The 15,780-nt window shown below is 36.7% G+C and overlaps 1 protein-coding gene across 11 annotated transcripts in view; it reads right to left on the reverse strand.

Moving 5' to 3' along the window:
- Positions 1-15,780, reverse strand: part of SENP7 (SUMO specific peptidase 7) — a 155,855-nt gene that overhangs the window by 66,154 nt on the left and 73,921 nt on the right. For 5 of the 11 annotated variants that reach the window (XM_061134132.1, XM_061134133.1, XM_061134130.1 and 2 more), the window contains 2 exons: positions 11,991-12,188; positions 3,287-3,481 (listed from right to left, as the gene is read on the reverse strand). The exons of 3 other annotated variants lie outside the window; for them this stretch is intronic. In XM_061134132.1, the coding sequence (XP_060990115.1) occupies positions 3,287-3,481; positions 11,991-12,188 (393 nt within the window). The remainder of the gene's footprint in view (positions 1-3,286; positions 3,482-11,990; positions 12,189-15,780) is intronic. 3 more of the 11 variants (XM_061134137.1, XM_061134134.1, XM_061134135.1) reach the window with 2 other exon arrangements.

Raw genomic sequence — 15,780 nt, forward strand, 5'->3', positions numbered from 1 at the left:
ATAGACATTTGTAGAAGACTCCAGAAAGGCAAAAAGCAATCAACACTTCAATTAGAAAAGTTATCTCCAGCCAGTTGTTCTGGGTCTAATACCTCATTTTAAAAAACCATAAATTAAAACAGCAGCTGACTAACCTATTTTTATACTTTGGGATGAGGATGTCTTCCCAAGAGCAAACCAAAACCAGGAGTCAAACACTGACAGATTTTACAAAATAAAACTTTTAAGTCTCAGTGCCACAGAAGTTACTATAAACAAAATAAAATTACAAAACCAAAACTTGAAAAAATTTTTTCCAACACATATAACAAGGAAATAATACCTTTCATAAGAGTTCTTACAAATTAGTAAGAAACAAATGAAACACCCCAATACACACAAGACTTAAGAGAAAACTCATGTAAGAAATACAAAATCCAAGGCTTCCCTGATGGTTCAGAGGTAAAGCATCTGTCTGCCAAAGGAGACACAGGTTTGATCCCTGATCCAGGAGGATCCCACAGGCCTTGGACAACTAAGTCTGTGCACCACAACTACTGAGCAGGTGCTCCACAGCCCCTGAGCCACAACCACTTGGCCCACATGCTGCAACACCCAGGAGGCTGTGCTCCACACGAGAAGCCACGTGCCGCGACTGGACAGCAGCACCCACTTGCCACAACCAGAGAAAGCCTGCGTGCAGCAAGCAAGACCCAGAACAGCTAAAAATAAATACATAAATAATGTTTTAAAAAAGAAATACAAAATCCATCTTCACTAAAATGAGAAATGACTGAAATGAAAACAATTACATTTATTTCTGCCAACAAGTCATCAAAAAATTTCAATGTTATGACCTAATTCTGGTTAAAATACAGGAGAATGGCACTAAGAATTTACAAGAATAAAAGACAAAGACATATTAATATCATTCAGTTCAGTTGCTCAGTAGTATCCGACTATTTGCAACCCCAAGGACTGCAGCACGCCAGGCCTCCCTGTCCATCACCAACTTCCGGAGCTTGCTCAAACTCATGTCTATAGAGTTGGTGATGCCACCCAACCATCTCATCCTCTGTCATCCCCTTCTCCTCCTGCCCTCAATCCCTCCCAGCATCAGGGTCTTTTCCAGTTAGTCAGTTCTTCACATCAGGTGGCCAAAGTATTGGAGTTTCAGCTTCAGCATCAGTCCTTCCAATGAACACCCAGGACTGATCTCCTTTAGGATGGACTGGTTGGAACTCCTTGCAGTCCAAGGGACTCTCAAGAGTCTCCTCCAACACCACAGCTCAAAAGCATCAATTCTTTGGCACTCAGCTTTCTTTATGGTCCAACTCTCATATCCATATATGACTACTGGAAAAACCATAGCTTTGACTAGACAAACTGTGTCAACAAAGCAATGTCTCTGCTTTTTAATATGATGTCTAGGTTGGTCATAACTTTTCTTCCAAGGAGCAACTGTCTTTTCATTGCATAGCTGCAGTCACCATCTACAGTGATTTTGGAGTCCAAGAAAATAAAGTATAGTCTCTCAGTGTTTCCACTGTTTCACCATCTATTTGCCATGAAGTGACAGGACCGGATGCCATGATCTTAGTTTTCTGGATGCTGAGTTTTAAGTCAGCCTTTTCACTCTCCTCTTTCACTTCCATCAAGAGGCTCTTTAGTTCCTTTTTGCTTTCTGCCATAAGGGTGGTGTCATTTGCATATCTGAGATTATTGATATTTCTCCTGTTAATCTTGATTCCAGCTTGTGCTTCATCCAGCCTGGCATTTTGCATGATATACTCTGTATATAGGTTAAAAAAGCAGAGTGACAATATACAACCTTGACATACTCCTTTCCCAGTTTGGAACCAGTCCATTGTCCCATGTCCAGTCCTAACTGTCGTTTCTTGACCGGCATATGGGTTTCTCAGGAGGCAGGTACGGTGGTCTGGTATTCCCATCTCTTTAAGAATTTTCCACTGTTGTGATCCACACAGTTGGCATAGTCAATAAAGCAGAAGTAGATGTTTTTCTGGAACTCTCTTGCTTTTTTGATGATCCAATGGATGTTGACAATTTAATCTCTGCTTCCTCTGCCTTTTCTAAATTCAGTTTGAACAACTCAAAGTTCACGGTTCATGTATTGTTGAGGCCTGGCTTGGAGAATTCTTTGGCATTGCCTTTCTTTGGGTTGGGAATGAAAACTGACCTTTTCCAGCCCTATGGCCACTGCTGAGTTTTCCAAATTTGCTGGCATACTGAGCGCAGCACTTTCACAGCATCATCTTTCAGGATTTGAAATAGTTCAACTGGAATTCCATCACCTCCACTAGCTTCGTTTGTAGTGATGCTTCCTAAGGCCCATTTGACTTCACACTCCAGGATGTCTGGTTCTAGGTGAGTGATGACACCATCGTGCTTATCTGGGTCTTTTAGATCTTTCTTTGTATAGTTCTTCTGTGTATTCTTGCCACCTCTTCTTAATATCTTCTGCTTCTGTTAGGTCCCTACTAACTGTGTACTAACTGACATCCCTGAGCTTTTTAACCACACATTTTTTTCCTTATTTAGAAACACCATATGAGCCTCTCCTAGTACTTTGCTACAAAGTCATTCAGTCATGTCCAACTCTTTGTGACCGTATGGACTGTAGCCTACCAGGCTCCTCTGTCCATGCGATTCTCTAGGCAAGAACACTGGAGTGATTGCCATGCCCTCCTCCAAAGGGTCTTCCCCACCCAGGGACGGAACCCTTGTCTCAGGCATCTCCTGCACTGGCAGGTGGGTTTACCACCTGGCACTGCTGCTTTCCGTTTCTCCTACTGGTTCAGTTAAGCCATGTGCCAATTCAGCGACCTCATATCATTGTTTTGGTCAGGAATGCATACAATCACTCATTCAGCAGATGTTTAGTGACTAGGCAGAGTTCTAGAATCTGAGCATAAAAACAACAAAAAAAGAAAAGAAGAAGGGATGGATGGATCGATGGAGAAACAGATGGGTAGACAGGACAAAGAAAGATGAGGAACAGACATATGTCAGGGGAATGAATTTCAATTAGAAAAGATGCAGTAGGTAACTAAATTTTCATTACAAATCTACATTCATTTTCCCAAAACACAAGTAGAGTGACCAGTACTTTCTGAAACTGACTCTTAACTATGGGCTGCTGGTTCCCATAGCGATTCCAGTCACCAGGGGAGAAAAGTTAACACTAGTTATTTAGCAGTAACACATTTGTCCCAGGGGAGAACAGAAGAAGGCTCATGAGAATAAGTGCACAGTTTATTTTGAGTAGAGTTGTCACTAAACATACCTTTCAGATAAAAAGAAGCTCTTGTGAGGGTTTAGACTTTGACAAGAGTCTAGGCTGCCATCAGGTGATGAAGAAAGCTGCTCTGATTGCAAGTTGTCTGTGTCACCCAAATTGGCCTCAGTTACAGAGGAGGTCGTTATGTATTTTCTTCCTAATTTCGTTCCCAGGACATTCGTCAATATAACTCTGGGTATCCTGTCATATAAAATAACAAACACTGTACTATACTGAAATTTGCAGTAAAAAAAAATTCTAGGAAGTTGAAGTTTCAAACATTTTCAACTTGGCATAAGTAAGCTATTAGAATTATACCATCCTGGAAATCAACCCATAAATACTCAAAATTTTGGACAAACACTTTTTTTTTTGTTTCTGGAAGTACTTACATCTTATAAACTGGCATAGACTGGCCTGCCACTATATGGCTTTAACTATACTAGTGGATGCTATTGGAACTGCTTAAAATTTTAGCCAATTTTTCTCAAAAACCAAAAAAAAAAGGTTTTTCTTTTCCAGTAGTTATTAAAAATACAGAAACTACAAACCAATTCAAAAAAAATTTTTTCTCTTTCAACAGAAAGGGCCTTGGTAAATAATAACATATCCATAATTGGCAAATGATAAATGCTAAATCTAACAAGAAAGACATCATTCAGACTAAATCTATGGTAATGACAGATTCCTTAAGAGAAACAGCACATATATTGATGGTAATAAATATGCTTTACATAATAGCACCAGGAGAAAGCGTCAACAAAACTAATGTTTAGAAAAGTAAAGCGTAATTTTTAAATTGGTGGGATTCATATAAAAACTAGTAATGCAAGCCTGTTATCTTCTTAAACAGAAGAGGATGGCCTAACCTTCTCCTGGTTGCTGCTGCTGCTAAGTCACTTCAGTCGTGTCCGACTCTGTGCAACCCCATCCCTGGGATTCTCCAGGCAAGAACACTGGAGTGGGTTGCCATTTCCTTCTCCAATGCATAAAAGTGAAAAGTGAAAGTGAAGTCACTCAGTCATGTCTGACTCTTCGAGACCCCATGGACTGCAGCCTACCAGGCTCCTCCGTCCATGGGATTTTCCAGGCAAGAGTACTGGAGTGGCATGCCATTGCCTTCTCTGAACCTTCTCCTGGTTAGCAAGCTGTTACTATGAACAACTGATACTCTTTGCCACACTACAATGATGTCTTTAAGGCAAATATCTGACCCTGAACTGACAGGCCTAGACCAAATTATTGTGATTTTTAAAATCTGTGTTACCGTTTTCTTTAAGTTTTCCTATCTCCTGTTTATGAGATGTTCCCCCTGACTGGTCACTTGTAGCACTTTACTGACATTTTGTGAGAAATAACAGATAACACCTAGAAAGGACCAAACTACTTTTGTTTAAGTAAACAATGTGAGCTTCCCTGTACTGTGCTACATTTGCTATACTACTCAGAGGTACCCTTCAATGTTCAGTATAGAATAGAAGCACTGTGTTCTTTTCACTATGTTCCAGACAATGTAGAATTTCAGATCCTAGGAGAACTGTAAAATAGTTTAGTCTCCTCTCTATTTTAAACATGAAGAACTCAAAGCTCATAAAAGTTAAATGGTTGCCCAAGTATAAGCAACTCTAGCTCCTAGAAGAACCTGGGCTTTTGGGTTTTTAAAATTTTATTCCATTACACTGCATTTTCAATACTAACTTGCCACAGCATCCAGATAACTTGAGTTTCTCTGTAGATACTTTAGGAATCCTTAAATATATCCATTTCCAGCACAACCTCCACAAAAATGTACTGGGTATATGATCTAAAACAAGGCTATGGTAAATATAACTCTCTAAACTCAAGAGCTTGAGTGAAGGAAGAAAGGAAATAAAGTAAGCCATTTAGCACAATCACAAATTGTGGAGAGTGAAGAACAAAGATATTTTTCTTTCTCCTCTCATGATTTAAGCCTCTAAGAATCCTATTTATTACTGTCTGCTTTGTATATTTGATGCCTGACAGAACCCTCCTTAAAATCCTGGATTTGAAGTAGAAATGAAGACAATGAAGGACCAATAAGGAGTCTCAATATTTCTTCTGCCTGACCTCACACTAGGAACTGCTGTGAAATGAGTAAAGAAAACTCAACTGCAGTTCTCAATTTTTAAGGAGAATGTAGGAATATTAGAAGAGAGAATTTTATTCAAGTAAGAACTATTTTTCTTCAAATCAGTTCAGTTGCTCAGTTGAGTCCAATTCTTTCCGACCCCGTGGAATGCAGCACGCCAGGCTTCTCTGTCCATCACCAACTCCTGGAGCTTACTCAGACTCATGTCCATCAAGTCGGTGATGCCATCCAGCCATCTCATTCTCTGTCGTCCCCTTAGATTTTACTTGCTTTTAAGAGATGAGAGAATTTGATACACTAGCTGATAGCTCATTTTAAGAATTGATGATATACTCTTCATGGTCCCCTATTATTAGTAGTTCATAACAAAATAATTCAAGAACTGTAGTATTTAAAATAAAATGTGGAGGATAGAAGAAGAAATACCAAAAATAAAACATCAGCTATAATTCACTTGTTTAAATGCCTGTCTATAGTATGTTTAAGTATGTTTTTAAATGTTGAGTCCCTAAAGAAAACTCCAAATAGGAGAGAGAAAGTCCACAGAAGCGTTGTTCTCTACAAAGTACTGAAGAGAATAATCAGCAAAAATAAGCAAAGAAAAAAATTTACAAATATCAGCAAGGAAAAGAATAATTATAAAGATTAGAATTCTCTTTTGAATATCGAATGATCATTCTATTCCATTATGGTTTGTTTTGCTGCTAGATTGTTGAAGAAAGAAAAAGCAGAGCTATGAAAAAAGAACCTTAGAGGGTAAATGAGAATTTTTAAGCTAAACAAATAGTTTAAAAGTCTTTCTTAGAAGACAAAAATTTGAAAATTCCCCCAAAACCCACTTGAAGAGATTATACACAAAACTACAACAGAACCCACAGCTCTAAAGGACAAAAGCCCTAAAGGGCCTCTGAAGCTACTGAAAGGCTCAAGGAGCTAACTCAGTATGTCTACCATGGCAAACCTTGCAATTAAAAAGCATTCTACTCCTGTGAACAAATGCCACAAGAGAAAAATTAACAATAAGAATATTTAAAGGTTAATGAGTTCAATATCATGTAAAATATGTAATAAAGTCCAATTCCTACTTTACTTATGAAAAAAATTAAAGGTCAGAAATATGAAAAGCAGTATGGGCAGAGAGTTAAGAGCAAGGACTTTGGAGTCAAACACAGGGTGAAGTGTTTCAACTTCAGCTAGTAATTATATAACCTTAGGTCGGGTACTTACCATAATTTATGCCTCTTATCACTGATCTCCTCATCTCTAAGATGTGGAGAATGGTAATATCTACCTTAAAAATGATTAAGATTAAATGAAATACAAGATGTAAAGCAATTAGCACAAGTTCTGGCACATAGTCAATATATAATAAATGGAAGCTCACTTTAATCTTCCTACTATTGAAGTCTTCCCCAAACTTATAGATTATCTTTTCAATTAGCATTTAATTGTCATAATTTATCATGCTTTGCTCTGCAATCTTAATGAAAACATCTTCTTAGAAAAGCATATAATTAAACAGTTAGCAATACCTATAGTACTCCTAGCTCTTCATAACACACACCATAGCCCAAATATCTTTCTTTAATTATTTACAACTTAATGTAATTTGGGTACCTTGAAGAATCAGAGTTTTGTGTGACAACCTTACAGAATACAAATCTATAAAGTGATAACTAAGTTCATAATATCTAAACAGCCTTTTGATATACAATTTATAAATTAGCACTACCATGGACATTCTAGGGCTAGCCAGCAGTACAAAAGATTCTGAATGTTAACAAGAAATATATAAAAGTGTATACTTCATCTCTTATACTATCTCAACATAGCAGGAAGGACTGAAAGTTGCCATTTGACACAGTCCATTCAAATTTTTTCCCAAGTACACAAACAGTATCAGTAAGTAAAACAGATTTAATTTTACTTACTAATATTATAAAAGTGAAAGTTTTAAGTAACTCAGTTGTGTCCAACTCTTTGTAACCCCATGGACAGTAGCCTGCCAGGCTCCTCGGTCCATGGAATTCTCCAGGCAAGAATACTGGAGTGGGTGGTCATTCCCTTCTCCAGGGGATTGTCCTGACCCAGGGATTGAACTTAGGTCTCCTACACTGCAGGCAGATTCTTTACCGTCTGAGCCACCAGGAAAGCCTTAATATTATGTTGAAAGCACATTTCAAAACATAATATGCTAAACCAAAGAAGAACCAAATTTTGTAACACAGTGAAATGAAGCAGAAAGTATACTGGCCTAAGAAATAATATCATTTATTGAATGTGTCTCTATACACATTCTGGTCCTTAATTATTTCAATTACAAATTATGAGTTCCACCCACAGATAAGTAGCAAGGTAAATATAAGACTGAAATAAAAAAATGGGAGAAAACTTTGAAAATCTGATAGGAGCTATTAAGATATCCTTGATGTTAAGAGCAAATTTTTAAAGAAATGAACCCTTGTTGACAGATAACATAATTGCATCTGGCATTAAAGCTATAAATAACAAGTAAAAAAATAACAATACTAATGTAGTTTTTATTTTGCTGCAATTTAGATGGACGTTTTGCTAAAATTGTGCTGTGGCATTTTAATAGGGTTTCTATAAATCTATTCTTATCCCAGACGGTATCATTCAAAATATTACTTTCTAAATTAGTTTAAGCTACATAATTTTTTTTTTAAAACTTTTCAATTACCTTCTTAAAATAATACACAAATTTTCTAAATTTACCCTTTTCTTTTACTAAGCAATATTGTAAGTGAATAAAGTATCACTCAACTAAACCATTGCTGGCTTAAATAAGTCTTAAGATTACAGGAATACCAGCGTGTCCAAAAAGTCATACCATCACAATATCTGGAATATGTAATCTTTTAAAACTCCAAACATATATAAACTTAAGAAAAACACAGATAAATATAATTACACCATTTAGGGAAATCCCAAGAACCAGGAGTTAACTTTTTTTAACAGAATATTGTACACTGTCTCAGTATTTCTCTAATAATCTCTGGTGTTAATCAATGAAGACAAGATAAAGACGGTTTACCTTCTCAAAAGTTTTGCACATATCTCCCACTAGGTTCTTTCTTGCCTACTGACCAAGGCTTATAAAGATCTGGAAATGTTCTCCCAGGAAAACAGATATGAGCCACATACAGAGATAAAACCTAAACTAAAATATGGTTTATTTATTTTAAAAGAAATGTGTGTATCCCACATACTGCTAGCTTGACATTTCTAAAACTCTTGACTCTTTTCTTCATTATTTAACAAGATTGGTTGGGATCACATATTTTCTGTTTTTCTTTTTTTTTTATTTTCTGTTTTTCTTCTCAACTTTACCCAGAAGTTAAAAGGCTAAATTGTCTTCATTAAAGGACAACATACTTAGATCACTACCTTTAGATCCCAGAATGTGCTTTTCTGTACACCAGAAACTATCACAACATTGTAAATGAACTATACGCCAATATAAAATTTTAAAATTACTTAAAAATAAGTAGACAAACTTAAAAAAAAAAAAAAGAAGCCATTGCTGGGAATGAATAAGTAATTTTGGTTTACTTGGTAGTTAAAATTAAGAACTAAACATAAGTTTTTCTTCCTTTCATCTTTCTGAAATAATGACATCTTAGCCAAGTAAAATGAAAATAAGACAAATAGTATCATGTCAAAGTTAAGCAAAGACTGAAGAAAGTCTCCTATTCTAGATAGCAAGTTCCACACAGAAAACATCTATCCAAACCTATACCCTGAACAGCTCTCCAATTTTCTTATTTGAAGCTTATAATCTCTCTTTTCCTGTCTGAGACCAAAATTACAGAGCAGATAATTGGTCTGGATGGAGGAAAAGACATTTCAATCAAAGAGACTGAAAATATAACTCTGCCAAGTAATCTCAGCAAATGTTTATTGAGAATTCAGTATGTGCCCAGTACTGTGCAAGGAAAAAATAATAAACTGTAGTCTCTGCCCTTATGAAGCTTATAGTAAGGGAGGCAGAGAAATCACATTAACTGTGATGGGTGCTATGACATGGAATAGGCAGCTTCCCCAGACAAAGAAAGGGATCAAATGCAGATGTGGCAGGTGGAATCGAAGAAGTCTTCCCAAGAAGATGGAAATGAGTTCAGTGTTAAAGACCAATATCAGTCAATAAAGGGGAAAAGGAAATTTTTCCCAAGATAAAAGAACAAAAAGCATGAGCTCTCAGGTATAAAACAACATCATACATTCAGTGAGCTACCAGCAGTCCCCTAATTCTAAAGCACAGTACTGAATGTGGAAGAGTAGACAGACATAAACCTAGAGACAATCAAGGTCCAATCATTATGGACGTTGCAATGCCAAGGTAAAGAGTTTGAACTTTATCCTAAAGAATATCTGGAGCCACAGAAAGATGTTAAATAGTAGAGTGACACATAACATCTTCATACTTCAGCAACAATATGGTGAAATAACCAAGAAGAAAAAAAAGACTATGCACAGGAAGCCCAATAAAATTATGATCAGAGTAATAAAGGCACAAAGTTATCAGGGTTTGAACTGAGGCAGTGGTGATAAAGAGAAAGAAAAGATCATTTGAAGACAGATTTAGGAAGTAAAAATAACTAGACTTGATAAATGATCAGCTACAAAGAGTAAGGAAAAAACAGGAGCCAGGACAATTTCTAAGTTCTAATGCGAAGAACTAAGTGTAAAAAGGAGTCATATATTCAGACAGGGAGGAGATACAGAAAAAGGAACAAGTCTGAAAACAAAGATGATTCACTCACTTTGAAACAAGCTAAACCTAGGACACCTGCAGCTGAGGGCTAGGTCTGGACTAACTGGTAGTTCATCTGAGTAAGGGAACAGAAACACACACATAGAGTAAAAAACAAATTAGAACCTTATCGGGACTCTATTTCACGTTATATTCAAGTTTCCTGAACACATAATCTAGCTGCTAACAATTTCTGGTGAGAAAAACTATTCTGGGGGATGAAACATTACACTGTTCTAATCATACTGTTCTAATTCAAAAAGGTCAGACATGGGATGAGGGAATGGATGTCATCTGGAGGAGAGCTAGAGCTTCTTCTCAAAAGAACCAAAGAGATTGGAAGGGCCATCCCTTTAACTAGCCCCCTTTATTCAGATCTAGCAGCACAGTAAATGAATAGCTCACCTGTACTAAAGAGGAAAATGCTGGACTTCAGAACAATGAGAGTAAATTGCTTCTTCATAAATTACTAAAGCTAAGTGTCTAAGATTTTGGGTGCTTTAGAAAGTTTAATTTACATCAGGTATGATATAGTATGGGAATTCTTGTTACATAGCTTATCATGTTTTTGCATTTTTTTAAAAGAAGTATCCTTTAAAAAAAAAAAAGTACAGCACAATACTATGTTCAAATGTTTTGACAGAGTTCTACTTTAATTTTTAAAATAATTGTACTGAAAGTCACCAAGTTTCCGCTGGATCTTGGCTTAAAGCACTTATCAATTGTTATCCAAGGACTTCCCTGGTGGTCCAGTGGCCAAGACTGCACTCAGTGCAAGAGGCCTGATTCAGTTCTTGATCAAGGAGCTAGAGCCCACACGCCACAACTAAGACCCAGCGCAGCCAAACAAACGAGTAAAAAATAAATATTAAAAATATTGCTGAAAAACATTGCCATTAAGGTTATAGACCAAATAATCAAAGCACCATCTAGCTAATGACAGGCTCTTCTAATTGAAACTAAATACTTCCCCTAAAAAAATAATTCATTTAAGGGTTAAAACTGAAAAAAAAAAAAAAAGGGGGGTTAAAACTGTAAATGGAAATACATTTAAAAAATTATGTTATAGGTCACAAATTCCCAGAGTTAATTTCTAATTTTTAGTCCCAAACTTCACATACAATTTTTTTTAAAAATATGGAACAAAACGGGTCTTGTTAGCTTTCAAAATTAAACTGCATATTTATTATTAAAAATCTGGGAGTAATATTTCAAAATCATCTCTTTTAAAAATGCATGTAAAATACAAAAAGCTCACAAAGTAAAAAGTGGTAAGGACCTAGATTAACTAATATTTAAAAGATATGTTAAAGATGCTTGGCATGTTGCAGTCCAGGGAATCACAAAGAGTCAGACGCAACTAAGCAACTGAACAACAACAAATGTTAAAGATGCAGAAAATAAAAAGATCCATAGATAGACAGACATACTTGTGTTTTTTTTTTTCTTTTCATCTTTAACATACCTTTGAGATAATATTTAGGTCCTTACCTAACAAAATCTAGGTCCTTATCTACCTGTCTATATCTAGTTCTTCATTTTATATATGTGAATCTTTAAAAATATGTATATGTGAATCAAATTATTAAGTTAAATGCACTAACAATATTATTTGTTTTTTAAAAATAATTCTAACCGAATCGATTTAACGAAATGTAGTCATTAACTTTGTAAATTAAGATTGTCAGCTTTAAGATTTGAGGGAGTCACACGTGTATATGCCGATTTTCTTAAAGATCACTTCCAACAATCTTATTTTTAAGATCATTGGACTTAAAGTACTTCCAGTGCAATAAGCTGAACAAAATCAATACTGAACAACATACCTTTCAGATAAATTAAGGCTTTGGTGAAGAGGTTCTAATTTGTGACATGTCTCTAGGCTGTCAACAGATGTCGAAGGCAATGAGTCTGATTGCACCTTGTTGGCATCACATAAATTAGCATCGTTTCTAGGTAGGGTCTTTCTGAATTTTCGTCCTAAATCCGTCCATAGGACATTCGTCAACATAACTCTGAGTTGCCTGTTACACACATAAATAATTAATACATACAGTACTAAATATTACATAATACATGTATTCATCACAAATTATAACAAATGAAAACCTTCAAGGAATTCTAATTCAGTTCTTCAAGCAATTAACCAGAGTAGTAAAAACCATAACTAAAAAAATCTGCTTAACCATTCTCAAATATACATGAAAAACTAAAGCACATTTCACTTAAATTGGGATTTTCTTCAGAATTCTGTCTGAGTTACAACAACTGTGGTCACACACATGCACAGCCGTTGGGATTCCTGGTAACCAAACTGTGCTTAGCCACACCATCCGTGGGACAACAATATTCATCTGCACATCACCTCACAAAGGCAGCCACTTCCTGCATTACAACTGTGTTCTTAGTTTAGTATTTGCTGGTTTGGAAAACATAATTAAACCTAAAGATAACAGTACATCATCTACAGTCTTAACTCTATATAGTCTTAAGATACATTTAAGTTTACCTTATTTCTAAAAATAGGTCAATTTAAAACACTGTATGTATACCAATTTCAAAAGTAAAATTGATAAATCCAAGCACTGTCAGCTTTTTGCCTCATGACATTTTGCCCATTACTCATTCAACGTATCTTTGTACCAATAATACTTGGAGAACTGTGTTCAGTTCTTGAATCCAGAAACACAGGACTGTGAACAGACTACCAAGTTGATGTCAAACAATGTCAAATTAGGAATTGTGGGAAGAACTGAAAACGTTTAATTAGAAGAGTGTCTATTCTACTCCCTAGTATCAGTTTTAGGCCCTTTTTGCTTAACAAAAGTAAGAATATTAAGAAACAGAAAGCAGTGTTTGTACATTTTTAAGATAAAACAGATGTCAAAGAAATGACTTGTCTGCACCTGCCCCTCGGGCCTGTATCTTCAGATCACCCAGTAGAAGCGGGAGCTGCTCCTTCTTCCAAGGAGCACTGAAACGCCACACATTTGGGGTTTAAAGAAAAGCTTATAGATTTTAGGATTATCATTAAACAATAAAAAGATGAGAGACATTGCTATGAAGGAATAGAAATTCATTCTTCATCCAACAAATACTTACCAAATACCTTCTAGCAAAACAACTGGCAACAAACAACAGAGTTACAGTTCCTGCCTCTGTGGAGGTTACATTTCAAGGAAGAATTATCCAATTAGCTATTTAATCACAACTGTAATGAGCAATATGAACAAAAAGTACAGATGCTGCATTTCTGCTGAACCAGATAAGGGAAGTTTTACTGAGAATATGACTTTTACTGAAGTTGAAACTATCCAAAGGAAACAAGTGGAAAATGGAGAGTGGTTCAAAAAGCAGGATAAAATGTAAATGCTCAGACATGAGGAAAGTTTGTTCAAGGAAATTAAAGGACTTACCTGGCTCAAGTGCTTAGAATGAAGAGGAAATCTGTATAAAGATGGGCAGTTAGGCAGAACTGTGTGGACTATATTGAGGATTTGAAACTTTAATGTCAACAACAGTATCAATCCCCTAGTTTTAATAAAAGAATGATGATATCACAGCTGTATTTTTAAAAAGATGACTTTGATCTTTTATGAAGAATAAAGAAAACATGAAGAGAAAAAATAATGAATTTAGAGAGGTGATGGTGACTTGGGGATAGTTTAATGGAATGGTGGGAGCAGAAACAGGAAAGAAGAAAAGGGACATGGACACAGCAAAGGTAGGCAGTTGACACAGAGCTATGAAAGGGGAATATAGGACAAGGGCTGAGGATAAATGTAAGATTCAAGACAAGTCTTCTGAGTTAATTATTGGTTACTTAGCTTAAGATAGAAAATATCTGTGTAAGTTTAAGTGCTTATGGGAAGAAGTCAACAACATAGGAGAGGTTGAAGATACAGGAGACAGAATAATTAACATTATAATTAAGTTTCTTAAGAAGTGGCATAAAAAGAGCTAATATTTATTGAACATGCACCATATACCAGAAACTATGCTAAGCCCTTTACAATGATTTACCTCATTTAATCCTCACAACTAATCCATGAGGTCAGAAGTATGGTTTTTCCAGTGGTCATGTATGGATGTGAGAGTTGGACCATAAAGAAGCCTGAGCGCTGAAGAATTGATGCTTTTGAATTGTGGTGTTGGAGAAGACTCTTGAGAGTACCTTGGACTGCAAGGAGATCCAACCAGTCTATCCTAAAGGAGAACAGTCCTGTGTGTTCATGGGAAGGACTGATGCTGAAGCTGAAGCTCCAGTACTTGGCCACCCAATGCGAAGAGCCAACTCATTGGAAAAGATCCTGATGCTGGGAAAGACTGATGGCAGGAGGAGAAGGGGACGACAGAGGATGAGATGGCTGGATGGCACCACTGACTCAATGGACATGAATTTGAGCAAGCTCCAGGAGATGGTGAAGGACAGGGAAGCCTGGCGTGCTGCAGTCCATGGGGTCAGAGTCAGACACGCCTGAGCCACTGAACACCAACAACTCCACAAGGTACAAAGGTAACTGCTCCTCGTAACTGAGGAAACCAGGACAGCCTGATTAATAACTCGGCCCACAGTAAAATGGGTTGAATAGTGAGAGTGGGATCCAGAGCCATACACTCTCAACTCTGTAGATGGCACTCTTAACTGCTCCACTGTGCTGGTTTATGATGGGCTTCTTCCAGAAACCAAGATCATTTTCTCAGAGTAATATGCAAGGGAAAGGAACACAGGGTTGAAGAGAGAAAAGGCTTCAAGTCTTCATTGTATAGGGGAGGAACACAAGACGACTAGTGAAACACAGTAGGATTATCTTGGGATTGAGAAATCCAGTAAGATTAATAATTATGAATTTGTAATGCCACAAACATACTCTGTTTTATCATTTTTTTCCCATTAGTGCCCAGCCACCGTGATGTCATCACAATGCAAACAGATAATCAGGTTCACAATTATTAATTATGAAGGAAAAAGGCATCTTTGTAACTAAACATCTGGCAGGTAGCGCCTCAACCAAGTGATAGAGATAAGGCCACCAACAGTGGGACAAGGAGATATTATATATCCTCTGATGTGACGCAATAAGCAAATGACATTAGCTATGAAGCATTCTTGTCAAAAATGTAACATGAACCTAATCATAAGGCCAAACCTAGACAAATTTTAAAAATCTAGTATATAAGACATCCTACAAGACAACTGGCCTGAACTCTTCAAAAAAGTCAATGTCATGGTTTAAGGGGGTGAAGAGATGGAGGGATTATTCTAAGATTAAGAGACTAATGAGACACAAAAACCAAAAAACATAATGCATGAACCTCAATTTGATCCTAGATTAAAAAAAAAAGACATCGTGGGGACATTTGGAGAATTCTGATTCTAGATTTTATATGAGATGATAATATGAAATTATTACAGCGATTTCTCTGGTGGTCCAGAGATTAAGAATCCGCCATGCAGTGCAAGGGATGCAGATTCGATCCCTGGTCAGGGAACTAAGGTCCCACGTGCCATGGAGCAAACAAGCCCACGTGTTGCCCTAGTGGAGTTTCTGTGTGCCGTAACTACTGAAGGCCGCACAGAGCAGCTATTGAGCCCGTGTGCGGCAACTGGAGAGT

Source organism: Dama dama, chromosome 31, assembly GCF_033118175.1.
Source record: "Dama dama isolate Ldn47 chromosome 31, ASM3311817v1, whole genome shotgun sequence".
Taxonomy (NCBI): Eukaryota; Metazoa; Chordata; class Mammalia; order Artiodactyla; family Cervidae; genus Dama; species Dama dama.